General features: G+C 38.5%; 1 protein-coding gene across 4 annotated transcripts in view; it reads left to right on the plus strand.

Moving 5' to 3' along the window:
* WDR11 (WD repeat domain 11) overlaps positions 1-25,355 on the plus strand; it is a 61,636-nt gene that overhangs the window by 30,919 nt on the left and 5,362 nt on the right. For all 4 annotated transcript variants that reach the window (XR_011564308.1, XM_070780941.1, XM_070780942.1 and 1 more), the window contains 16 exons: positions 966-1,072; positions 3,491-3,566; positions 6,390-6,498; positions 9,679-9,803; positions 10,518-10,665; positions 14,589-14,695; positions 15,113-15,227; positions 15,599-15,770; positions 18,388-18,496; positions 19,836-19,898; positions 21,037-21,102; positions 21,856-22,033; positions 22,645-22,740; positions 23,348-23,513; positions 24,242-24,339; positions 24,785-24,930. Coding sequence is in view for 3 of the 4 variants with exons in the window: in XM_070780941.1 (XP_070637042.1) it covers positions 966-1,072; positions 3,491-3,566; positions 6,390-6,498; positions 9,679-9,803; positions 10,518-10,665; positions 14,589-14,695; positions 15,113-15,227; positions 15,599-15,770; positions 18,388-18,496; positions 19,836-19,898; positions 21,037-21,102; positions 21,856-22,033; positions 22,645-22,740; positions 23,348-23,513; positions 24,242-24,339; positions 24,785-24,930 (1,881 nt within the window). In the remaining variant the exon portion in view is untranslated. The remainder of the gene's footprint in view (positions 1-965; positions 1,073-3,490; positions 3,567-6,389; positions 6,499-9,678; positions 9,804-10,517; positions 10,666-14,588; positions 14,696-15,112; positions 15,228-15,598; positions 15,771-18,387; positions 18,497-19,835; positions 19,899-21,036; positions 21,103-21,855; positions 22,034-22,644; positions 22,741-23,347; positions 23,514-24,241; positions 24,340-24,784; positions 24,931-25,355) is intronic.

The following is a 25,355-nucleotide window of genomic DNA, read 5'->3' on the forward strand; positions in this document are numbered from 1 at the left end:
ATTGTTGTCTTGTAAGTGCTGATGAGCAATTGCATATAGAACAGAGGTTTAAACTTGTCGCCCAGCCAGCTCTGTTACCTTGTGTAGTAGAGACTCTTCGTGACCCCATGAACTGTAGCCTGCCAGGCCCCTCTGTCCATGGAATTTCCCAGGTAAGAGTATTAGAATGAGTTGTCATTTCCTTCTCCGGGGGTTCATCCCAAGGCAGGGATCAAACCTGCGTCTCCTGTATTAGCAGGCGGGTTCCTTACCGCTGAGCCACCAGGGGAACCCATTACCTTGTAAGCAGTGCAGGGTAGTAATAGTGTTTCTCATTTCTTTTTGTGACTACTGTGATGAATTCACATGTCCTGAGTCCCCTCATTTTCCTTTGATGGTTAAGCCAGTTATGTCAGTGGGAAAAAAACATGGACTCACCCATTGCCAGTCCCAAGGAAATGGGACTCACAGGGCATTAGGTTGATAGGTTTAGTGTCTTGTCATACAGGTTTATTTTTTTCTTTTGTGCTGTTATTTAATTGATACACTATTTGGTGCTTTCATCTACTTCCAATCTAACAGTTCAGTCTGTATTTCTTCAGGAATTTTGGCTTCCTAACCAGCTAGGAATGTTGATAAAATTTGATAAAGTTCCTTCATGTACTCAACTTTAAGCAGTCGGCTCAGAATATTTCTATACCACTTGTTTCAAACAGTGGAGTTCTTGGCAATGATTCGGTGCTCTTCTTTGCCAGATTTTAATAGTCATTTTAATGCCATGATTTCTGATAACTGAGCTGTCTTTGGAAATAAAGTTTTAATTAAAAATAATTTTTTATATGTTGGAAATATATAATTTATTCTCAAATGTTGTATTAATATTATTCTTTAACTTGTATAATAAAATTTAGGACATAGAAAAAACTTAATTTTCAAATAATTTTTCAAACAAAGAATTTTAATCTTTGTTTAATTTCTCTGTATAGGGGTATTGAATGGACAAGTTTAACTGGTTTTCTTTCTTTCGCTACCTCAACACCAAACAACATGGGATTAGTGAGAAATGAACTTCAACTGGTTGATCTTCCAACAGGTTTGTGTTTTTAGACTATTAAAATATTTAAAATGGTACCATCATGTTAATCAAAGATGCCGCTATTTAGAAGATGTGTTCAAAGTTCTTTCACCTTGGAATTTTATTTATGTATTCATTTTTATATGTTTATGTATTCATTTTTTGGTTGCTCTATAATAATTGCCCTAGAAAAGACTCATCATTGTTTGTATGCAAATTGTGTTAGCACAAGTCCATGGAGTACCATTAGCCCAAATGGACAGATTCATAAATGGGATATCAGTTCTACTTCCAAGTACATTGTTCCAGATAACCAGAGGTACAGTTTTGAAATAAATCTTTGTAGTTACACTTTTTTAGAATCTTTTAAAAAAATTTTGGCCTTTTCAGGAAGCTCTTAAAAATCTTACAAGGATTGTTGTAAAATGCTCAGCTTTGAAACTTTTGATATTTTCTGGCTGACTAGTAGGAAAACTTAATTTAGGAGTTTAAAGGCATTACAATAGGAAATATTCCAGTAAAGTAACTTGTTCACAATTGTTAAAAACCTGCAACCCTTTCAAAATAAGAACTTAAAAGCAGAGTAAGGTGAAGGTTTTTTATTATTTTTTATATAGCACATGGAATGATTTCAAGTATTTTTTTTTAACAAAATTATGAGGAGTTTTTTTTAATGGCTTAGCAATATAAATGTATGTAGTTTCAACCAATAAGTTATATATGTGTGTAGTAAATCATGTTTATGGTTGCTTCCTTGTATTGTCAATACATATTTCCAGTTTATAGTTCTTACTTATCAGATTGTGTTACTAAGCCTCAAAGAATTAGCTCCTATTAGTCCAGTGTTGCTCTAGTTTAATTGGAAATGACCTGCCTGGTGACCCATATCCCTGCATTCCTGATTTGTCGGTAAACTGACACTGATCACTGCAGTCACATGATAGCCCAGGGATGAACTGCTGTCCTGTAGTATCATTCACTAAAAACATGCCTGTGCATTTGTCCCATCAGCTCAGGTTCAGAACTCTTCACTTCAGTTCAGTTGCTCAGTCATGTCCGACTCTGCGACCCCATGAATCACAGCACACCAGGCCTCCCTGTCCATCACTAACTCCTGGAGTTTACCCAAACTCATGTCCATCGAGTCAGTGATGCCATCCAGCCATCTCATCCCCTGTCGTCCCCTTCTCCTCCTGCCCACAATCCCTCCCAGCATCAGGGTCTTTTCCAGTGAGTCAGCTCTTTGCATCAGGTGGCCAAAGTATTGGAGTTTCAGCTTCAGCATCAGTCCTTCCAATGAACAACCAGGACTGATCTCCTTTAGGATGGACTGGTTGGATCTCCTTGCAGTCCAAGGGACTCTCAAGAGTCTTCTCCAACAAACATCACAGTTCAAAAGCATCAATTCTTCAGCGTTCAGCTTTCTTCACAGTCCAACTCTCACATCCAGACATGACCATTGGCAAAACCATAGCCTTGACTAGACGGACCTTTGTTGGCAAAGTATCAGAACTCTTAGATAACTCAAAATCTGTCTTTCACATATTTCTTGTTGAAGAACAGATTTCTAAGTAAAAGATACTGACTTTTTTTGGATAGGACATTTAGGTTCATAAAATTATAGATTTTTACAGCCTTGTCTTCTAAGGAGACCAGCAGACTAGCAGAGCCAGGAAAGGGTGTAGGGTATTTGGCGAATAATAATAGTGAAATTCAGTGTGATGGCCTTGAAGAGCAGGGAGACATGTAGGTATCCATTTGTCTTTGAATTGAGTCTCTTCTCCCTTTTGTTTAATGTAAATAGAAATCTAGGAGATGCTATTAAAATATTTTTTCAAACATAAGGTAGAACTTTTTTTTTTTTTTTTTAGTTATAGAAAACTGTTTAACTTCTTTGGATGTTAACTCATTCTTAATATTCCTCAATTTCAGTTTATAGAGACTTGGAGGAACATGTCAAAATATTGTAGCTGAGTATTTTGCACATGGGACAAGAAATCTTAAATACCTATTCAAAGAGTGTTTTCCCCATTAGTTAATATTTGTAAACATGGAAATGTTTATAATACTTTGAATGTACCAGTAGTTTTTATAGTAGATAATTGCTTTACTATAGATGCATTAAAACTTTAGAAATTGATGTTTCTAAATTTCTAAAATTGAATTATTTGAAAGGTACCGTAGAAGGGCGTTAAGAAATTCTATAAAAAATGAAAATATCTTTTTATAGATATTTGAATGTAAGTAATACAGTGTTGGTCTTATACTACTTTTGATTTAGTTTTGAATTTAGATGATTAGAAACAGCTTAAAGCAAATGGAAGAGTGAGAAGGAGACTAGAAGGTACCACTGATCAAATTACACTGGTACAGCTTTTAGTTTCTTACGCGTTTCATGTGTTGTTTTTACATTTTGTTTAATATTTACAATTAAAGGCAGGAGCATTGCTTTCCGTGGTGAACGAGGTAATGATGAGTCGCCCATCGAAATGATTAAAGTATCTCATTTGAAGTAAGTGTCAACCTAAAAAAAAAATCTGGTGTTATCACTAGGGAATCTCAAGCATTTTTTTTTTTTTTTATCTTTAAGGAAATGAGAACATGCATGCATGTGCATAGAATTTCTTAGTGGTAGGAAATTGTGATGTGCAGCTGTATCACAGAAAATAGATTAATTGCAAAACTAAGTTGCTGTTACTTTTAATTCTCCATTCAGATAAGTCACCATAAGACAAGGTAACTTATCTGAATCTTAACATTTCATCAGATTGGTAAAATGGGTGACCCCATTTTGTTCAACTATAGCTATATTGATAGAAGTACCTGTTACTCACTAAGAAATGTTAGTTATTTGTTGAAGTTCTTTGTTCAGCTTTTACCTCAGTATGTGCTTATTGAATGAAAGAATTCATTTTCCTTATTTATAACTTAGATCTAATTGTAGTAAGTTTTTTGTTCCAAGGAAAAATATATGTAAAGCAGAATCATTGACAACAGAGATTGACTGAAAACTAATCAAAAGAACAAAGAAAGAAGGAGTAAGCACAATGAAATTGTTTTTGACATTCCTTTAGCTTTTTGAGGATCTCTGCATTTCCATATAAATTTTAAAATCAACTTAACCAGTTTTATGATAAAAGGTTACTGGGATTTTGATTGTGATTACATTGAATCCGTGGATCAACATGGGGAAGAACTGACATCTTACCAAGTTTTGTGATTCATGAGCATGGTATATCTCTCTGCTTATTTAGTTTTTCTTTAATTTCTTTCGATAATATTGTGTAGTTTCCAGTACACAGGTCCTGTGCATCATTTGTGATTTATTTTTTGCTTTTTCTTTGATGCTTTTATAAATTATATTTTTTCTTCTGTTAATTTCAGTTTTCAATTATTCATATACTGAAATAGTTTGACATAATATTTATTTATAACATTATATAAGCTTGAGTGTACAACACTATGTTTCTACTTCTGTTGTATATACTTCACAACATGCTCACCAGCCAGATTTTATTTTGTCACCAGACAGTTGGTCTCCTTTACGCATTTTACCCTCTCCCCTGCGTCTTTCCCAGCGGTAATCACTACTTTGTTCTCTGTATATCAGTAAATTATGTCAATCAATCTTATTAATTGTTTCAAAGAAAATCCTTTGGACTTCTTTCATTTTTCTTTGTGGTTTTCTATTTTCTGTTCCACTGACTGCCATGCTTATATCTTGTTGAGTTACTGACTTCTTTATCACTGAAATTACCTGTTTGTCTTTTCTCAGAAGTTTAAATCTGATTTGTCTGATGAGTATAGACACTCTAGCTTTCTTTTGATTAGTATTTGCATGGTATATCTTTTTCCTTCTCCCTATTTGTAACTTATCTCTGTCTTTGTATATAAAGGTGATTTCTGAAAGAGAGCATATAATGGGACTTATTTTACTATTTGATCTGATAATCTCTGCTTCTAATTGCAGTGTTTAAGTTATTCATATTTAATGCAGTTATCAACATGGTTTATGTTTTCACCTGCCATTTTGGTAGTTATTTTCTCTTTTCTCATTTTAAGTAAATTAATATAGTTTATAATTATGTTACATTTAATTTCTCCTAGGCAAACTATCAGTAAAACCCACATAAACAAAAGTTCTTTGGGGGAGATCCTCAGTAATTTTTTCAAATGTAAGGGAGTCCTTCCACGAAAAAGTCCAATAATTGCTCAAAATATTTGGAAGCCAGATTTTTCTATTTCTTGTCAGTCTTGACTCTATACAAGCCTACTAAATTAATACATCTTAAACCTCTGGTCACATTATGACCACTGCCTCAAAACTCAAGGATCCCCTGTTCTCTACAGAATGAATCTCTATTCATGATAGCACTGCATTTTAGGATATCTTAGGGCTTTTAATGTGAATCCAAATTCACATGTTAATCTTCTTTCTCACGATGATTGTTCTCATCTCACATACTCTGCATTTCAAGTAGCATATCTCCCCCACACAGCCTGTCTCCTTTTCTGTCTTTTGCCATTTATCACACTTGTAACTCTGCCTAGAATGCCATTTCCCTATTGTCAAAGTTAATATCAGCTTTCATAGTGAATCTTTATAGCATTTACCAGGTTCTCTTTTATTTATATTAGTTATTTACATACATGTCTCTACTTGTTTTTATATTAGATATAATAAAAGTGTAACATGTTTCATTTACATAATCCATTGTGATTTGTAAAATCCGTTCATGTGTGCTGTCCCTTTTTCTTTATCCATGTAGTATTTAGTGAGGTTGATGAGGCAGGTATTATTAACTCCATTTTAAAGCTAAGTAGACTAAAACTCAAAAGGTCACATGCTTTTAGGTCATATAACTATCACGTGGGAGAATCTTAAGTCCTGTGATACACTGAGCTACAAGTCACATTTCCTACTCTTTGTCACAGTTCCTCACAGTCGGCATGATAGAAACTTTACTTACTTTTTCATTTAGTTTTTCCCATAACCTGCATACCAGTCAGCCCATTGATGCAAGTAGTGGTATTTTCATGTCTCAATGAGAAAATTGAGTCTCAGGAAGGTTATTTTAAGATTTGGATGTGAACTCATGCATTTTCTCATTCTTCATTCTGAGCTAGGCTCCTTGCCCGGATGGTGTGTGTGACTCTCACAGGTCATCTTAGAGCTTTACCTTCTTAGGACTACTACTAATCAGGAGGGCTAAAAGTTAGTTTAAATTCTCTTCGTTTAAAATGTGTCATCTGAGCTTTATGAACTTTTTATTTGTACTACTTACAGTGAAAATACTGCAAAAAGAGCTTCATTCAGTAATTTTGTTTATTTTAGGCAGTATTTGGCAGTTGTATTCAAAGATAAACCCCTGGAGTTATGGGATGTTAGGACTTGTACCATTCTTAGAGAAATGTCCAAAAACTTCCCTGCAATAACTGCTTTGGTAAGTTATAATTTTAAAGAAGTAAACAGTTTATTTGGGTATGTATATACATGGTGAATATTTTTCTTTAGCTCAAATTAAAATCATTACTGCTGTATGTTTTATTGCAAAAAATGTATATTCAGAGAAGATGATCTAAACAAATGGAGATAATTCTTATTTTCTTGGATGGGTTAAGCTAATATTATGTTAAAGTCCAATTAAAATTTAATTTAGATATTTTGAGGAGCATGATAAACATATTCTAAAATATTTATGGAAAAATAAAAGTCCTAGTAGCTAAGTTAACCTTGGAAAAAAGAGAGTAATATAGGTGGTATGGGTGGAGGTAGGCCCCATCCTGCTCTATACAGGACATATAAAACCATAGAAATAAAGTAATGTTCAAGCTGGTTTAGAAAAGGCAAAGGAACTAGAGATCAAATTGCCAACATCCGCTGGATCATGGAAAAAGCAAGAGAGCTCCAGAAAAACATCTATTTCTGCTTTACTGACTATGCCAAAGCCTTTGACTGTGTGGATCACAATCAACTGGAAAATTCTGAAAGAGATGGGAATACCAGACCACCTGGTATTCTGCCTCTTGAGAAATTTGTATGCAGGTCAGGAAGCAACAGTTAGAACTGGACATGGAACAACACACTGGTTCCAAATAGGAAAAGGAGTACGTCAAGGCTGTATGTTGTCACCCTGCTTATTTAACTCATATGCAGAGTACATCATGAGAAATGCTGGACTGGACGAAGGACAAGCTGGAATCAAGATTGCAGGGAGAAATATCAATAACCTCAGATATGCAGATGACACCAGCCTTATGGCAGAAAGTGAAGAGGAACTCAAAAGCCTCTTGATGAAAGTGAAAGTGGAGAGTGAAAAAGTTGGCTTAAAGCTCAACATTCAGAAAACGAAGATCATGGCATCCGGTCCCATCACTTCATGGGAAATAGATGGGGAAGCAGTGGAAACAGTGTCAGACTTTATTTTTCTGGGCTCCAAAATCACTGCAGATGGTGACTGCAGCCATGAAATTAAAAGACGCTTACTCCTTGGAAGGAAAGTTATGACCAACCTAGATAGCGTATTCAAAAGCAGAGACATTACTTTGCCAACAGAGGTTTGTCTAGTCAAGGCTATGGTTTTTCCTGTGGTCATGTATGGATGTGAGAGTTGGACTGTGAAGAAGGCTGAGCGCCGAAGAATTGATGCTTTTGAACTGTGGTGTTGGAGAAGACTCTTGAGAGTCCCTTGGACTGCAAGGAGATCCATCCAGTCCATTCTAAAGGAGATCAGCCCTGGGATTTCTTTGGAAGGAATGATGCTAAAGCTGAAACTCCAGTACTTCGGTCACCTCATGCCAAGAGTTGACTAATTGGAAAAGACTCTGATCCTGGGAGGGATTGAGGGCAGGAGGAGAAGGGGACGACAGAGGATGAGATGGCTGGATGGCATCACTGACTTGATGGACGTGAGTCTGAGTGAACTCCGGGAGTTGGTGATGGACAGGGAGGCCTGGTGTGCTGTGATTCATGGGGTCCCAAAGAGTTGGACACGACTGAACAACTGAATTGAACTGAACTGAATGTCATATTGGCCCAAGTAAGAGAAATGGATCAGTATAATAAAGAGCTCATTAATAGGCCCATAAATATTTGGTAACTTAATGTGCAGCAAAGTAACTTACAAACCCAAGGGGAGGAACAGCTTGTTTAGTAAAAAGTATTGGGGAACCTCTCACTTAATAGAGAGGAATACTGGATTTATGCATAATAACCATATTCAGAGGTGGGCTCCACAGGATTAATGACCTAAATGTGAAAATAACTACAGCTATAAAATTAATATAATCAAATATAGAAGAATATTTTTCTGTTCTGGGGCAAAAGAGGATATCGGAAGCTCAAACCAAAAGGCAGAAAGGTAATTAATGAATTTGATTACATCAAGATTGGTGCTTTCTATTCAACGAATCATACCACTGTCAAAGTTAAATATGGAAGACAACTTTAAAAAAAATTGTCCAGTGTCTTAAGATGGACAGAGGACTAACTAATCCTCTAAGGGGTTAATACTGTGGAAACTCCTGCAATGAAGCAGTGGTAGCCCCAGTGGAAAGATGTGACTAGTTAATGAATGTTAGAGAGACCTAAAAGGCCAAGAAGCATGTGAAAAATACTCAGAATCCTGGGTTTTGAGATGTGCAAAGTAAAATGACCATGATAAACCTTTTAGACAAACAAAAACTGGAATGCCAGTAGCATCCCATGTGGGTGAGGTATGGGCTGTAAGAATTCTTAGGCACTGCTGGTAGGGATGTAGACCAGTGAAGCCATTCTGCAGAGCAGGCTGGCAGCACTTAGTCGAACACAGACATCCTCTTTGCCCCAGCTGGTCAGCTTCTGGTCATACAGGAACTTCTGTGTGGACATTGAAATTTCAGTGCAGTGTAATTTCCCATGATGAGAGTATAGAGACAATCTGGGTGTCCTTTCCTGGGAAAACTAAACTAAAAACTAGACTAAAAATTGGCAGATGTACCCATGAAGTACTATGTAACATACAGAAACAACAGAAGTGGGACTTGAATACATTGTGCCGAGTAAAAAGAGCAATGGGATGAGATACATGATCTACTACTGTTCATGCAGACCACAAATACCTTCATGTAAAATAACTACATGTTTAGAATTTATACATATGAGAGGGTATTAGATTAAATGCTTTAGAATAAACAGGAGTAAATAAATAAAAGGAGAGGTTTGGGGTGGGCCTATAGGTGATAATGGGCAATGACTGGAGGAGTGTGTGATCAGTTCATCTAAGGGGGAGGTGGGGACGTAAGGAGTGGGAGGTACCATAACTAAATGTATTATTTTGATTTCAAAAAATGGAAGGCATCAAAAGTTAAAGCCTTTTGGAGTTTGCCATTAAACTCTTTTCCCTTAAGTTCTAATTGAAGATTCAAGGTAGAAGGAAATAGAGATGGATTATTGAAACCTTCTATCATAAGCTTTAATAAAAATGCATGCCTTCAGCCTTTCTAAAAATTAAAGTAAAACCTAAGAACAAATTGTGAGTTCATGTGTAGTAATAAGAAGTGATGCTGGGCAGTGGTGAGTATGACCCGCTCTTCTGGAAGAAAGAGGGACTGAGCACTTGTGGGTGTCTCTCTTTGATTCACAGGAATGGTCACCTTCTCACAACTTGAAGAGCTTGAGGAAGAAACAGCTGGCCACCCGAGAGGCCATGGCCCGCCAGACCGTGGTCTCAGATACAGAGCTGAGTGTTGTTGAGTCATCTGTGATCAGGTGCCCTGCTTCTCCCGCTGTCATTTGTAATAACCTGGTTATTACAGATAACCAGGAATTTATTATTTCCTGGTTGGGAAATTTGTTAAGTCCTCGTTGGGAATTTGACGGGTGGCATCCTAAGGCATCTCTAGTCCGCTTTGGAACAGACTTTGATGGCTGTGTACACGCTCACATGACTAAAGAGTTAGTTAGTAATTGCATTGCTCAGAGCAGCGTGCAGTTTACATGTCCGCGCCTGTTAGTGAGCATGATTGATTCTCAGTGCCCTTCGGCTCCATAGACTTCAGCTTCTGATTCAAATGAACGTAGCGTGAACACCCAGGTGGACCCTACTGTCATCTGTGTTCACCACAGAAAATGTATTAGGAATTCTAACTTTTGTACTGCCCCGTCCCCACCAGATTTACAAATAAAAAACTTGAGAGAATGATGCGCCAAGGTAAGGCCTCTGTTTTGCAGCAGAAACAGCAGAGAGTCTTCTTTCCCATGTGAAGTCTAGATCACTCCATTCTTCTGTACAGGGTAAACATTCAGTCATGGTATGAAGAGTAATTTGTGTTTTCCTCTTATTGCCGGGCAAAGATTAGTTTCAGCCTTTTATTTTTAAATGATTTGACCTCCTGTTAATCCATCTGTATTTTGAGTGAGTTAATTCATTATGTCACTCTAGGGGAAAAAAAAATCTTCATCTTCTTTTCCTTTATCCCAAAGCTTGTTGCAGGAGGCTGAAAGTAAATCTGAACTCAGTCAGAACATCTCTGCCCGGGAACATTTTGTGTTCACTGATAATGACGGCCAAGTTTATCATCTCACTGTTGAAGGAAACTCAGTGAAAGACAGTGCTCGGATCCCACCAGACGTGAGTCCAAACTGTGGTTAAACCTGCATGAAGATTTCTTACCATAGACCTCATAAGTTCTATAGCCAGTGAAGCCACAGTTAAGGTGGAAAACTTTCAGAAAAGTTTAATCCAAATAAGCTTTATTAAGGAGATATTACCACTGATTAAATTTGTCGCATACTTTTAGAGAATAGCATTGTAACTATTTTGATGACATACCATGTGCTGCTCATTTTTGTCATTATAATAATTCATGAGGAACTATTTCCATTTTATCTGTGATAGGATTGAGGGAGAATGAGTAACTTTCCCCAGGTTGCCCGGCCTCGTGACATGCCAGAGCAGCGTTTACACCCAGGTCTATGTGTCTGAGTCTAGTCTCTCCTCTTTCCATTTCAAGTATTACCCTGAAGGATTTTATTTAAAAAAGGTTGTAGGTGTAAAGGTATTAATCGTTACAAACATATATATCCCCCATGGCCTTGTGGAATTCTCTAAGGATTTATAGTTAATTATTTGTGTCAGCATATATCTCATGGGTTTTTTTTTACTGAGTGGATGAAGAAAATGTTTTTGCTAATATTACTATAATTGTTAAGTAGAGGATGAGATTATATATATATATGTGTGTGTGTGTGTGTGTGTGTGTGTGTATATAACTTATATATAACCAGCATGTGAACGGAGAAGGCAATGGCACCCTACTCCAGTACTTTTGCCTGGAAAATCCCATGGACAGAGGAGCCTGGTGAGCTGCAGTCCATGGGGTCGCTAGAGTCGGACACGACTGAGCGACTTCCCTTTCACTTTTCACTTTCATGCATTGGAGAAGGCAATGGCAACCCACTCCAGTGTTCTTGCCTGGAGAATCTCAGGGATGGGGGAGCCTGGTGGGCTGCCATCTATGGGGTCGCACAGAGTTGGACACGACTGAAGCGACTTAGCAGCAGCAGCAGCATGTGAAAGTGCTTTTCAAGCTGTAATTCCAGTTTTACTGTTACATAGAATGAGTCATATCTGAGATTTAGTGATGTCTGTTTTAAACTCTTAATAGTGCCAAAAGTTTTCAATAGTTTGAAAGGATAAAAATAATGCAAATGTGAAAGATTAATACTTGGCATTATAATAGGAGCAGTAACCTAAATTTAAGTGCATAGAAAGAAAAACTGCAGTTCAAGAACATGGCCTTTAAGAGTTGCAGTGTAAAGAGCTCTATTCCGGAAAATCAGTTTCCTTTCAGAGCTCCTCCTTTAGACCTCAGAGAAGGCCCCACCTTAGCTTCTCTAGTGCCACTTGCAAATAGCTCATTCTCTTTGTTTTTTGATTACATCACCTTTGAGATTAGAATAGAAATAATCCAATAATTTCTGAGATTCTAGGTTCCTCCACTCTAAAAAAAGTTGAAAACTTTTGAACACTAGACACATGAATTTTCCTTTTAGTAAGGAAGACAGGGAGAAAGAAAAGTCCTGCTGCTTTCAGGATTTTTGCACAACACAGCTTTTAAGATTCTGCCTCTTCTTATGGAGGTCTGGTTAGGATATAGCAAGTCTTAATTCTGCCTGCCAGATCCTTTTATTCCACAGCTCGAAGCAGTTTCTTCGAAGAATGACCAGCCTAATAAGGATCCAGCCTCCAGTGAAATTAGTGCATATTTTAGAGCAGATTATTTTAGGAAAAGAGAGTTATGTATCTACTGTATAAAACATGAATGATTGATTTGGGTTCATTATTTTTATTTTCAGCAATCAAAATATTTTTCAATGACCAGTGTGTAGAATTGAGGCAGAGGTTTTGTTTATTTTAATCTAATATTTTTCTTTACCTTCCTTCCAAATATAAAGTACTAAGCCACTAAGCCATTTATTTTGAGTTGGAACTTTACCTTTAAATTTTGGCCCCATAACTATAGAGCATATAAAAATGGTAAAAAGAAGAAGCCTGATATATTTTAAATTACATTCCCATGGAGAGTTTATAGTTGACTGACTGCCTTTATTCAGAAAACTGTGGGAGAGAATGATTATCCGTTTGCTGCCAGCTTTACTTCGATCCTTTGAACATCGTGTTTTACATGTAGGAAACATATCAGTGCCAACTAATAATACTCTACTGAGTTTTAAATCTTTCATTGGTTCTCTTGGGATTATTTGGAGTCAGAAAGCGAGTTTGTCCCACTTTTCTCCGAAAGCACCTTAGAATCTTCATATGGCTTGTATTCCATCAACAAGCTCTTAGGTAGAAAGTTCTAATACATCACTTGTAATTCTAAGCTGGTGATAGATTTCTGGACTGAAGTTTTAATATTCTAATTTTTAGAAGTTAGAAAGTAATGTAAAAATGTTAAACAAAAATTCTCAGGACTAAAAAAGTTAAATTTAAAGGCAAACTCTTAAATATTCTATTATGTTAATATGGTCAGAAGAATAGAAATAAGATCTTGGACTATTGCTGTATACTGTACTGAATTCTATTTATTTAACATAGATTTCTAAGTTTTTTACTAATAGAATCACTAACATAATTATTTTTAATCCAGTTGTATCTTTGTTTCTTGACTGCCACTAGGATTTATGCAGTATTTGGTATATGTGCAAGTCTTTTAACAGCCAGTTTAGCAAAACTCTGGAGCATTCCTACTTCTTACTAGCAATACTGTGAGAACCAAACATGAATTTTTAATATTGTTCTATAAATGATGAAACAAGATTTCTTTGAATATAAGAATATAAGTAGAAAAGTAATTGAGCAATATTATTGAATAGCTAGCATTATATTGACTCTGTGGCAAACATCGTCATAAGGCCTTTATCTATAAAAATTTATTAACGCTAATAGGAACTCCTCAAATTTTATGAGCTTGCCCTACTTTATCGACGATAAATCCAGACATATAAAAATTAAGTAAGCATGCCCCACATCATGCAGCACATTCAGTGATGCAGCTGGGATTCAGGTCCACACGGCTTTTCTGAGAGCCCCAACTCCACGTCTCTCCGTCACAGTACCTCTGTGCTTGTATTAGAGCTGCACGCTCCTTCCAGCCCACTTTGGTTTATTACAGAAGTGTCTCATTCTTGTATTTGCGTTTCCCTGTGTGACTTCTCTGCAGAACCTTCTGTGAATTCAGATTTTACAGATGCCTTCAGTGTATAGTATCTCTTCTCCTTCATTATTCATGAAGGTATCAGCAAAGCTGTGAATCTTTTTTCTTTTTTAATTGAAATATAGTCGATATACAGAATCATGTTACTTTCAGGTGTACTGCATAGTGATGGATCCTCAGTAGAAGAACTGCTGAACAGTTAGTTGTGAGACAGCTCTGAGTTTCCCCAGAATAAATGTGTTCATCCTTTAGCAGTGAGGGATAACTTGGAGACAGGAGTGCCTGAAAGGATGTCCTTTCCTTCTCTTTTTTCTTCTTTTAATTTTCTTTTTTTCTGAAGTAGGTCTTCCTCAAAAGAACTTCTCTATAAATCTAGTTCAGATAATAATGTCCATTGAATTGAAATCTTCTGTTTCTTCTTAGTTGAAATTGAAATGCTAGGTAGCCCTCTTAGTGACTAAACTCTGTTAGTGTTTGATGATGTTCATACTATAATTAGGTTTTATTAAAATATCTTTGGGGCTTCCCTGGCGGCTCAGTCTGTAGAAAATCTGCCTGCAATGCAGGAGACCCAAGTTCGATCCCTGGGTTGGGAAGATCCCCTGGAGAAGGAGATAACACCCACTGCAATATTCTTGCTTGGGAGATCCCATGGACAGAGGAGACTGGTGGGCTACAGTCTATGGGGTTGTAAAGAGTCGGGCACAACTTAGCAACTAAACCACCAGCAAGATATCTTTATTATTTTATCACAGTTGTTAAATAAAAGTATTTCTCTGTTGTGACTGCTTATAAGTGGTGAAATTGATGTGTGTTTGTTGCTGTTCTTTTCTAGGGGAGCATGGGTAGCATTACTTGCATTGCTTGGAAAGGTGATACGTTAGTTCTTGGAGATATGGATGGAAATTTAAATTTTTGGGATTTGAAAGGCAGAGTATCCAGGTATGTTTCAAGAACTCAAGTGTATTATTTGGCTGAAACAAAAAATCTCGATATAGTTCCATTGGAGGCCTGTCACTTGGCAATAGTGTCATTAAATATAGTCATGTGCAAGTTGGACCCTTGGGTCTCTTGTTGTAGAACTTGGGAGGAACTGCCTTGAGCTAAACTCTGGGATATTCATAAATGACCCTTACCTGCAGGTGGCCCACACGAAGTGCTGGGGCACTATTCCAACTGTTGTTAAAGAGCAGACCACGTCTGTCATATGCAATCCCTGTCCCAGAAAGCAGAGTGGTTGTCCTGTCATGTCACTAGACCTTATCAAAAGCAGAAATAGAAAGAGACATTGGACATCTCTCTCAATGACGAGACACTACTCTACTTCATATTGGTGTTTTGGTTTCTGTTTGTCCTCAGAGGAATACCTACACACCGAAGTTGGGTGAAGAAGATTCGTTTCGCCCCTGGTAAAGGAAACCAAAAATTAATAGCAATGTACAATGATGGAGCTGAAGTATGGGATTCTAAAGAGGTAAGCCCAGCTGCACGCGGGCTCACCGCAAATGCAGCTGCTGGTCACAGGAACTATGTCCTTCTTTTCCTTCCTTCTGATTTATAAATGGGTTTGTCAAGCTTCTTAGAGCAGTTTTCTTCCTTTAAAAATTTTTTCTTTTGTAGTATTTCTGTTCTAAAGGTGACAGCTCAACAGATTGTTAATGTTACCACCATCTCTGGGACCTTCAAAATGCAGTCTGCATGTGGAAGATAGATTGCCCACGACTGCTCAGTTTTAAACATGAACTGGACCTTCGCCACAGGCACTGCCTTTCTTGCTCGTTTAGTCTGGAATGATAAACATCTTCCTTTTCTTTCTGAAAGTGACAATCAAATTCACTCTTGAAGGTTCAGATGGTGAGCAGTTTAAGAAGTGGAAGAAATGTAACCTTTCGGATATTGGACGTGGACTGGTGCACGTCGGATAAAGTGATCCTGGCTTCCGATGACGGGTGTATCAGGGTCCTGGAGATGTCCATGAAGTCCACGTGCTTTAGGATGGACGAGCAGGAGCTGACTGGTACGGAGTTCTAAGGGAAGGATGCTTGGAAGTGTCTTTATTTTGCACCAGCTGTTCTTTTCATGGGAGAGAGCTGCTTCTGTTCCATTTCATTCTTTCTAGGAATCTGTGTTTAAGAATGCATATTAACTTAAAGCTTGAGTGTTGATACTACTGAGATGCTAGACTCTGTAATTAGATGTCAGTCATTCCCCAATGCTGGTTTACTCAGCACCCTTTCCTTGACCCCTTTCTGAGTGCTCTGTCAAAAGATGAAAGATGTTTACATGAATAAAAATGACTTCCTCAGACTTTAGGAGAGGTCATCAGAGGACACGAATCTAGTGGTAAAGTACTGCTGGTTTTTTAATAGTGAGTCTTGTGTCTTTTGCAACCATATATCATGGAAAAGTAACTTTGGAAAGTATCATGAATTGTGTTGCCTGTCTTATGACTCGTTAAAGGGCCAGTCAAAACAGAATTAGATGATTGCACTACCTTTCCCTTTTTTGTATGGTGGTTTTGAGATTTTTTTTCTGAGAATGAAAGCTATTTTAGTAAAAAGTAGCTATGAATGAGAAGTTTGTGAGTGCACTCATCAATTTGAAAATGAGATGTCCCTACATTAAATTTTCTCCAGGCATAACTTTGGTGTATACACTGGGCTATCTAATATGTAAAAAAATATAAGAGAATTGTTTAGTCATTTACAGAGTTTCATCATAGAAACTGTTGGCTCTGGGAATTGTCTGTGCCTTCAGAGTCAGTCTTTGGCATATTCAGAGACAGTAGGGTTTTAAAACATGACCCTTCATTGTTAAGTTTGTGCTTGAGGCACTACCGAGTTGCTGTGTATGCTGACTGGGCTGCCTTTAACTTGGATTAAATGTGCTTTTGTTTGTGACACTGCCCCACCCCTGCCACTGTGTTTGGGAACCATAACTTCTTACTCTGTAACCGTGACTGTCCTCTGGTGAGCTGCAGTTGAGCACTGCATTGCCACATCTGTCCTCAAGATCCCTGCCAGCTCTGCAGAAGTAGCAGGACCTCCTTCTAGGGAAGGACAAGCATAGATACTAACTTGAAACATAAAGTTATTGAAGAAATTAAGGGAATTTCAAGAATGATTTTTTTCTTTTAACTTAGTCATTAGTTCTAGGTAAAAGGTAAGATAAGTCACTTCAGTCGTGTCCGACTCTGTGCAGCCCCATAGATGGCAGCCCACCAGGCTCCCCCGTCCCTGGGATTCTCCAGGCAAGAACACTGGAGTGGGTTTCCATTTCCTTCTCCAGTGCATGAAAGTGAAAAGTGAAAGTGAAGTCGCTCAGTCGTGTCTGACTCTTAGTGACCCCATGGACTGCAGCCCACCAGGCTCCTCCATCCATGGGATTTTCCAGGCAAGAGTACTGGAGTGGGATGCCATTGCCTTCTCCAATTCTAGGTAAAGAAGTATGCAAATATAATCTAGATGTTTGAGAAGCTATTCTTTGACCTTTATCTTAAAATTTGAGTCTGCTGCTAAGTCACTTCAGTCATGTCCGACTCTGTGTGACCCCATAGACAGCAGCCAAAGCCAAGGTATTTGTTTTTAAATTAATCTGTTTATATAATTAATGAGAACCCATTGTTAGCTTAATGGGCTACCATGTTTAATACCATGACTGTTTAATACCATGAATGAACAGGTGACTCTCAACCAGATTTTAGGTTACATTTTCCTTTTAAAATTTTCCTAAAAAAATGCTATTGATTCTCTAATGGTGCAACCTCAGCCAAAAAGGGCAAGTTTTAAAATAATAATGGGGAAAGTCAATGAAATTATGCATATATTCCCCTAAATTGAGCTTTAAACTCAGAACAACACTCAGTAAATGTTAAAGAATAAAGACTGGTGAGAGTGTAAACATGGAGTTTGGAAAAAGATTTCTGTGTGTTTGCTGCCAGATATGTGCTGATTTGAGCTTGGAAAAATATGTTTGATGTAATATATTTCTATTCTGAGGAATTAGAAATGTATTTTGGACCTTATTGATGTAAGATAATAAAATCATTTGAGGTCATATGCATTGATATAATATTTAGTATATTTGCTTCATTTCTCCTTTATGACAAATAGAGAAGATCGTAATATGTTGATTCAAATTTGTTTTCTTAGGATAGCTTGGTCTTCTTCCTCCACCCCCGCCCCTTATTTACATTTTTCTGACACTGCTTCTTCTCCCAGTAAAAGGGGAAGTCAGACAAATGTAGAAAATTGGAATCCCTGTTTTTAAGTTGGAGAATCCTTCTTATCTGCTGCCTAGATGAGGGGCATAAAATGGCATAAAACAATATTATTTTTAGCAGTGTCTAAAAGGAATCCAGAACTATAAGACTTGTTTAGTAACATTTTGTATGATGCTGTTTCCAAGAACTTTCAGTACTATCTCTGTGGGGTCAGAGACTCTTCAGTCTAACTTTCTGCCCGACACTGAGCCCTTGTGTCTTAAGCAGTGATTACACTCATACACTCTCTGAGTTGCCACCACCAGACTTATACATTGTTCTCTGCTGACTTCTCTGTGAACTGTCTACAGCAGAAGCTTTATAGTTGTATATGATTCTACTTGTTAAAAGCGAAATCTGTGTTTTTGTCTAGAGCCTGTGTGGTGCCCATATCTCCTTGTTCCCAGGGCTGCTCTCGCCTTGAAAGCTTTCTTATTACATCAGCCTTGGAATGGACAGTATTCTTTGGACATTTCTCATGTGTAAGTTTTTTTGCATTTTTTTTTTTTTTTCTTAATTGATTTAAGATTGAAGGACATCCCATAAAAATTAGCAGTGGCTGGTCTCCAGGGCTTACAGGCATTGGAACCTTAAAACTGAGTTAAGGCAGTGATGGCAGAGACCCTGAAAGAGTCACTGATCTGCCTCTTGTCTTTCCCACTCTGGGGACCTGGGCACAGCTGTGAATACACGTGGGTGTCTCAGGTGGCTGTGTGCTCGGTCATCTTACAGTCTGAACCTGGGCATGGCGTACTGAGTGTGAAGAGGGCCAGTTGAGGCCAAGAGGAATTTGGGGACAAGATTCAGTTCAGTTTAGTCACTCCAGCCATGTCTGACTCTTTGCGACCCCATGAGATTGCAGCACACCAGGCCTCCCTGTCCTTCACCAACTCCCGGAGCTTAATCAAACTCATGTCCATTGAGTTAGTGATACCATCCAACCATCTCATCCTCTGTCATCCCCTTCTCCTCCTGCCTTCAAGCTTTCCCAGCATCAGGGTCAGGGGACAAGATTAAATCTTTTTAAAAGCAGCATAAAGGAATCTACTTCAGAAGTGTTTTCTGTTTTACAGCCTGCCTCCTTGCAAAAAATAGTCACAGAAACCATTATTGGCGGTGGTTAGTTAAACTACCACAAGCGCTACGGGACCTTTGCTGTGTGGATGCACAGATGGGCGTGGGCTGTGTGTGTGCTCAGTCATTGAGTCGTGTCTGGCTCTTTGTGACCCCGTGGACTGTAGCCCCCACGCTCCTCTGTCTGTGGAATTTTCTAGGCAAGAATACTGAAGTGGGTTGCCATTTCCTTCTCCAGTGGATCTTCCCGACCCAGGGATCAAACCCACATCTCCTGCATTGGCAGGGGGGTTCTTTACCACTGAGCCACCAGTGAAGCCCTGGGTTAGGAGAATTAAAAAAATAAATGTGATGAGATGTTCTTTCTCCAAGAAGTATCTACTCAGAGAAATGAATGTTAATTTTGCAGAGCAGAACTAGCAGATTCGTGTAGTCCTTGCTAAGTTCCTTATTAACGTGACTATAAACCTGATAGTTTTAGAGCTCACTAATAAATTTTCAGGTTTCTTGAAAGCCAGGGAAACTTTCTGTGCTCATTTCTGTTTTGACTCAATAAGATAAAAGCAGGCGTTAAAGGTGATTGGTAGGTTCCTGAGTAGGCTGTTGCTTTTCGGTCTACACGCAGGTTTTTAACCAAGGACTACAAAGAAGTTATTTCTGTATTAACACACCTTTTTTCCTGGTGAAGAAATAAATGGTGGTAAATAAAGAGAAAACTAACTCATTTAAAATCTTTTCTTGGTACAGTGATTATCCAGAAAATGAAGAAATAAAGAATCTCCTTCAAGAGCAGTTGAACTCATTGTCTAAGTAAGCACTCTGACTATGTTTTATTAGAGAATAAGACTATGAAAAAGAAAAACATAATGATTTATACTTTTTAAAATTAAAATAAGCTTTGTTTTGGAAAATATTAGTGGCCCACGGAGAGACCCCTCTCTTCACCTCGGTTTGTTTCCCTTTAGAGTCTTTGTTTTGTGGAAGTAAGTTTCAGATTGCTGTGGTCTCATGTCAGGGCAGGAGAAGAAGCAGTGGGGTAAGCCGCCTTGTAGCTAACCTGCCTCCAGCACAGATGCCCTGCAGAGCCTCACGTTAGAGGATGGGTGTACACAGGGCAATTCTTGTGTGTCAGCTTCTCTCTGCTAAGATAAGTTCTCTGTGTCAGGTGCTGTGTTTGTACAATTCTGTCTAAGAAATTAATATGCCCCCTAGAGTCAAGAACATTTACAAATAGGTACTGTGTATAACACTGGAAAGGAAGAAGGAAAATTTGACTCCACAAGGAGTTCTTGGGAAAACATATCTTGGCAATCTAAAATCCATAACATATATTTTAATACTTAATAAATTAATGCTAAAGGAATATTATATTGATATCGAATTCAAAGTAATTACTTTTTTCTCTTCTGTGTCCCAAGGTTAGCATTTATGTTTAAATGGAAAAGAATAGATTTAAAGACTATCTCCCCTCCTTCCTTATTTATAAATAGTCTATAATGGGCTATTGTAGAAATATCAATTTATGAAACACTTATATATTTTAATTTTTGAGTACTTTGAAGAATAAATTCTGAATGCATCTTCTCTGAAGTATAGAGTACTCCTGATGATCATTTAGTAAAATCATTTTATCAACAATGACCTTCTTATTCCTGTAGTTAGGTAGCTGTTCATATTTTTTAGAATGGGAGTTGAGCTGCTTCAAGAAGGTAAATCAGCATTAGAGCCTTAAGCTGTGGTGGTTGATGGGTTCCACTTCTCCAAGCCTAGATACTGTCTAAGCCCTGTAAGCTCTTGCAGTTTCAGGGCCGTGGCAAAGTGACTTCTTTTGTAGGTTCTTATCATATCTTTTGGGTAGAATTTTCCATTTTAAGAGTGTATTGATTTATCTCCTTTATTGTTGGATTCAAAAATTTTGTCTTGCCTTTGTCTGGATTCCTGCCTGCAGTGACATAAAGAAACTCTTGCTCGATCCGGAGTTTACTCTCCTGCAGAGATGCCTGCTTGTTTCAAGGTAACACTATTTGAAGTGTTCTGGGTAAGAGACAGGGAATTTCAGGTTAACTCACTCCTTTCATCAAGAGTTGTTAGTTAAAACCAAACTCTTTGGAATTTTAGAAAATATATCAGTTCATCCTTTATAGTTGGCTTACAGATCGTTTTGAAAGTAGTATTACAAATAGGAAAAAGAAAAAGACATGAGATCTAGGCCTTCTCTATTGAAAAGACTCCATTCTACAGATCGCTTTTTAAAATATCAGCTACAAGGGGCATGTCCTAAGTATACCCATAAGTTACATTTAGATTCTATTTAGAATAACCTATATATTCTTACTTAGAGTAGAGCCATCCCTTATAAGAAAGACATTGCCCTCCACTCCCCAGAGAATAAAGAGTATATTATTTCCACACCTTATCTAGTCAGTGATCCCAGAGGAACTTCTTCCTTAACTGGTACAGATTGAAAGATGTGCTGATGGCAAACCGGGTAAATAATAGCACAGGGTACAGCACCTCGGTGTTGCTCTTAACATAGATCAAAGGGAGGCTTGGGTCGGAAGGGGCCCCATGCAGTCAGGGTCCTGTGCTGTTTGAGACCCAGTAACAGGGCTGGAGACTTGAAGCTTCAGCTCTTCACCAGCCAGCATGTTGGTCTTTCATGGGCCAGCACCATGCTCCCAGCACTTCAGGCTGCCGTGGGGAGACCCCGTCCAGGCCCCACGCTGCTGCCTGAGGTCAGTGGAGACTGTGATCTCACCCTGGCCAGGCTTTACGGTGATGAATCGGAGCTGCACTTCTGGACTGTCGCCGCCCACTATCTGCACAGCCTGTCCCAGGAAAAGGCCTCGAGCACACCAGTGGCTAAAGAAGCTGCTCCTCAGGACAGAGTGAACAACCCGCTAGATATATGTTACGACATCCTCTGTGAAAATGCCTATTTTCAGGTATTATGTTTCATATATTAAAAACCTTTAAAGCTACATCTTTCTTTGTAAGTATCTTAAAGTTGGGAAACTTTGTACTAAGTAAAGGTCCACATAACAGAAATGAGTCCCTTGGCACAGTCACATTAAAAAGGCCTGATTCAGGACTTGAAAAGCTCATAAACGCTTACTGAGTTTTTAGTAGACATTAAAATTTTATTATTAACAGCCTTTTAATTTTGGGGGGCCTTAAAAATTTTTAACTTGGTTCATTTTAATTTTCTCATGTTATTAATTTCCTATAAATAACAAATACTTAATTTACTTGGTTTGAATTTGCTGTTCTATATATATAAAGGTAGTTTCATAATTTGTTTAACCTCCAGTAGAGTACTGAATTACACATAGGGATTTTTCTTCCAGCTCTACTAAAGTGCCAGTTTCTGTAAGCAGGCAGACTTACGCACAGATTATAGTACATTTCAACATTTTTTTCTTCTCAAATTCTTATTAAATTGTTGGACTTCTTCTTTGACTCAGAAGTCTAAGTAATGTTTACTAATAGTTAAATAAAAGTTTTAAAATCCAGGCTCAATTTTCTCTGTTTTTTTTTTTTTTTTTTTCTGCTCTAGAAATTTCAGTTGGAAAGGGTTAATCTCCAGGAAGTAAAACGGTCAACTTATGATCATACAAGGAAATGTACAGACCAGCTGCTTCTCTTGGGTCAAGTATGTCAGTTTTTACAACTCTTTTCATGTTTCAGGGAGTTGCTAGTTGATTGGTATTTTACGGCATCATTTATATCACACACAAACACTGTGCACACACACTATAGCATTTCCCTGAAAGTATAAGTGTAAATATATGCTTTCTCTCAAAATAGGACCAACAGACATTCTGAGAAAGCAAAAATGTATGGTAAACCAACTTGTAGTTTTGGCTTCCATAATGTCACATGACAGATAGGGAGGCCTGGCGTGCTGTGATTCATGGGGTCGCAAAGAGTTGGACACGACTGAGCGACTGAACTGAGGTGAACTGAATGCCACATGAGGCCTGCCTAGTTTTGTTTTGTTTTGGTTTTGTCTCTGACTAGTACAGAGCTTAAATAAGTACCTGTGTAAACCTGTGTACCTGTGGTTTTACATTTGTCCTAAAGAAGCAGTGTTGCACTTTTGTTCAACTTGTATACATGTAAGCAACGTGTTTATGGATAATTTTTGACAATGAAAATCTTCTTTAAACTGAAAACTTCAGTGTTCCAAATTATGAATCTTGAAAGGTTATGTTGGAGGAAAATGGCCTCATAACTAGAAGAACCGTTTCCCTTATTAGACAGACAGAGCCGTGCAGTTGCTTTTGGAAACCAGCGCAGACAACCAGCATTATTACTGTGATTCACTGAAAGCCTGTCTGGTCACCACTGTCACCTCGTCAGGCCCCTCCCAGAGCACCATCAAGCTCGTGGCAACTAATATGATCGCCAACGGAAAACTGGCAGGTGAGGCATGCTTTAGGGGTATATTTGTCAGTACTCTGAAAAATCAGACCCATTCCTAGGAAAGTATTTGGTTATTAGGAATATTTCTTTTTGATATACCCTGGAGAAAAATAAATTATTGCTAGCAGTTTATATTATGAAAGTGTTAGTCGCACAATTGTGTCCAGTTCTTCGTTACCCCATGGACTGTAGCCTGCCAGGCTCCTCTGTCCATGGAATTGTCCAGGCAAGGATACTGGAGTGGGTTGCCATTCCCTTCTCTAGGGGATCTTCCTGATCCAGGGATTGAACCTGGATCCCCTGCATTGCAGGCAGATTCTTTACCATCTGAGCCACCAGGGAAGCCCTCATATTAAAAGATGACCATATAATTTAGTCATCTAGACCAGTGCATTTTTAAAGAGTAAAAGGGGTGTTATTAATAATGGCCGAAATAATAGACATAAATTGGACAAACGTGGACACCTTAAACGTTAAAACCAGTGAGTGAGATAGTCTTGACTTGTTTGTTTTCTGGACTGTATTTGTACTGCCAACCCAAGTTACTTGAGTGATAACATTGTAAAACTCTATTTTAATGCTTCATTTTAAAATTTAAGTCAGTCGTGTCTCCAGTAGGTATAAAATGTTCAAGACCAGGTGAAGTCAAATGGTGGTTTTTACCCTTCAGTGACTTGCCAGAGAGACAGCTCCAGCGTCACTCACGGGGCTGTTGTCTTGTCTTCCAGAGGGCGTCCAGCTGCTCTGCCTGATAGACAAAGCTGCGGACGCCTGCCGCTACCTGCAGACCTATGGCGAGTGGAACCGGGCAGCGTGGCTTGCCAAAGTAGGTGATTCTAGTAGGTGCCTGGAACTTCGGGCGAGAAAGTTCAATCTTGAATTTTTGACTCATGATTTGGAGGTGTTTTTGGGGGCTGCAAGGCGGCTTTACAAATATTTTCTTAGCAGCTTTCATCTTCTTCTTTGCATATAAGTTACATTTCTTCTTACTGCAAAGTGGAGGTTGCATTGGTAGCAGTTAAGTGAAGGCAGCTGCCTCCTGTCCCTTCTGGGGTGTGGGCCCAGACTACACCCAGCCCAGAGGTGTCCCAGGCCCGCTGATCCTGAGCTGTGGATCCCTGTCGCCTCTGGTCACGGCGCTGCAGCAGCAGGGGCTGTGTGGTAAAGCAGAGATGAGCTCTGTTTCATGGTAATAGATCCCATTTCATCTGAATTCTTTTTTCCTTGTGTATAGTGCAGGGTGTCCTTTTTAACGTGGGCATCTTCCTCAGGTCCGCTTAAATTCTGAAGAGTGCGCTGACGTTTTGAAACGGTGGGTCGACCACCTTTGCTCCCCTCAAGTGAACCAGAAGTCCAAGGCCCTCCTGGTTCTCCTTTCCCTGGGCTGCTTTTCCAGCGTGGCTGAGACGCTTCACAGGTACACCCACTGTCAGTGGCTGGTCAGAACCACCCAGGATTTACCACTGCTCATGAGGCTCTGCCAGGAGGCTGGTAGTCCTTGATGTTGGGAGTGAAGGGAGAAGCATATACTTCAGGTTTATTTTTTAGAAAAAACCTAAAGGGAGTGGAGCAATCCATGCTTGTTCATTCTTCTTTTGGTCTAGGAACTTTGCTACTTCTCTGCCAATGTTAGTTAAACCTAATAGTTACCTGTTTAAAAAGAAGTTTTAAAAAGAATTGAGGTCAATTTAGCTTTGAGTAGAACAACTGAGACAAAGGCAGAAAAGCAGGAGGAAGGGGGAAGAAAGTGTGGCAATTTGGAGGTGTCCCCTCTGAGAACCTTGAAGGGTAATTAATGCTTATCACTTACCATAGGACATTTTATTTATTTAAAACTAAGGG

Source organism: Bos indicus, chromosome 26 (genome assembly GCF_029378745.1).
Source record: "Bos indicus isolate NIAB-ARS_2022 breed Sahiwal x Tharparkar chromosome 26, NIAB-ARS_B.indTharparkar_mat_pri_1.0, whole genome shotgun sequence".
Classification (NCBI taxonomy): domain Eukaryota; kingdom Metazoa; phylum Chordata; class Mammalia; order Artiodactyla; family Bovidae; genus Bos; species Bos indicus.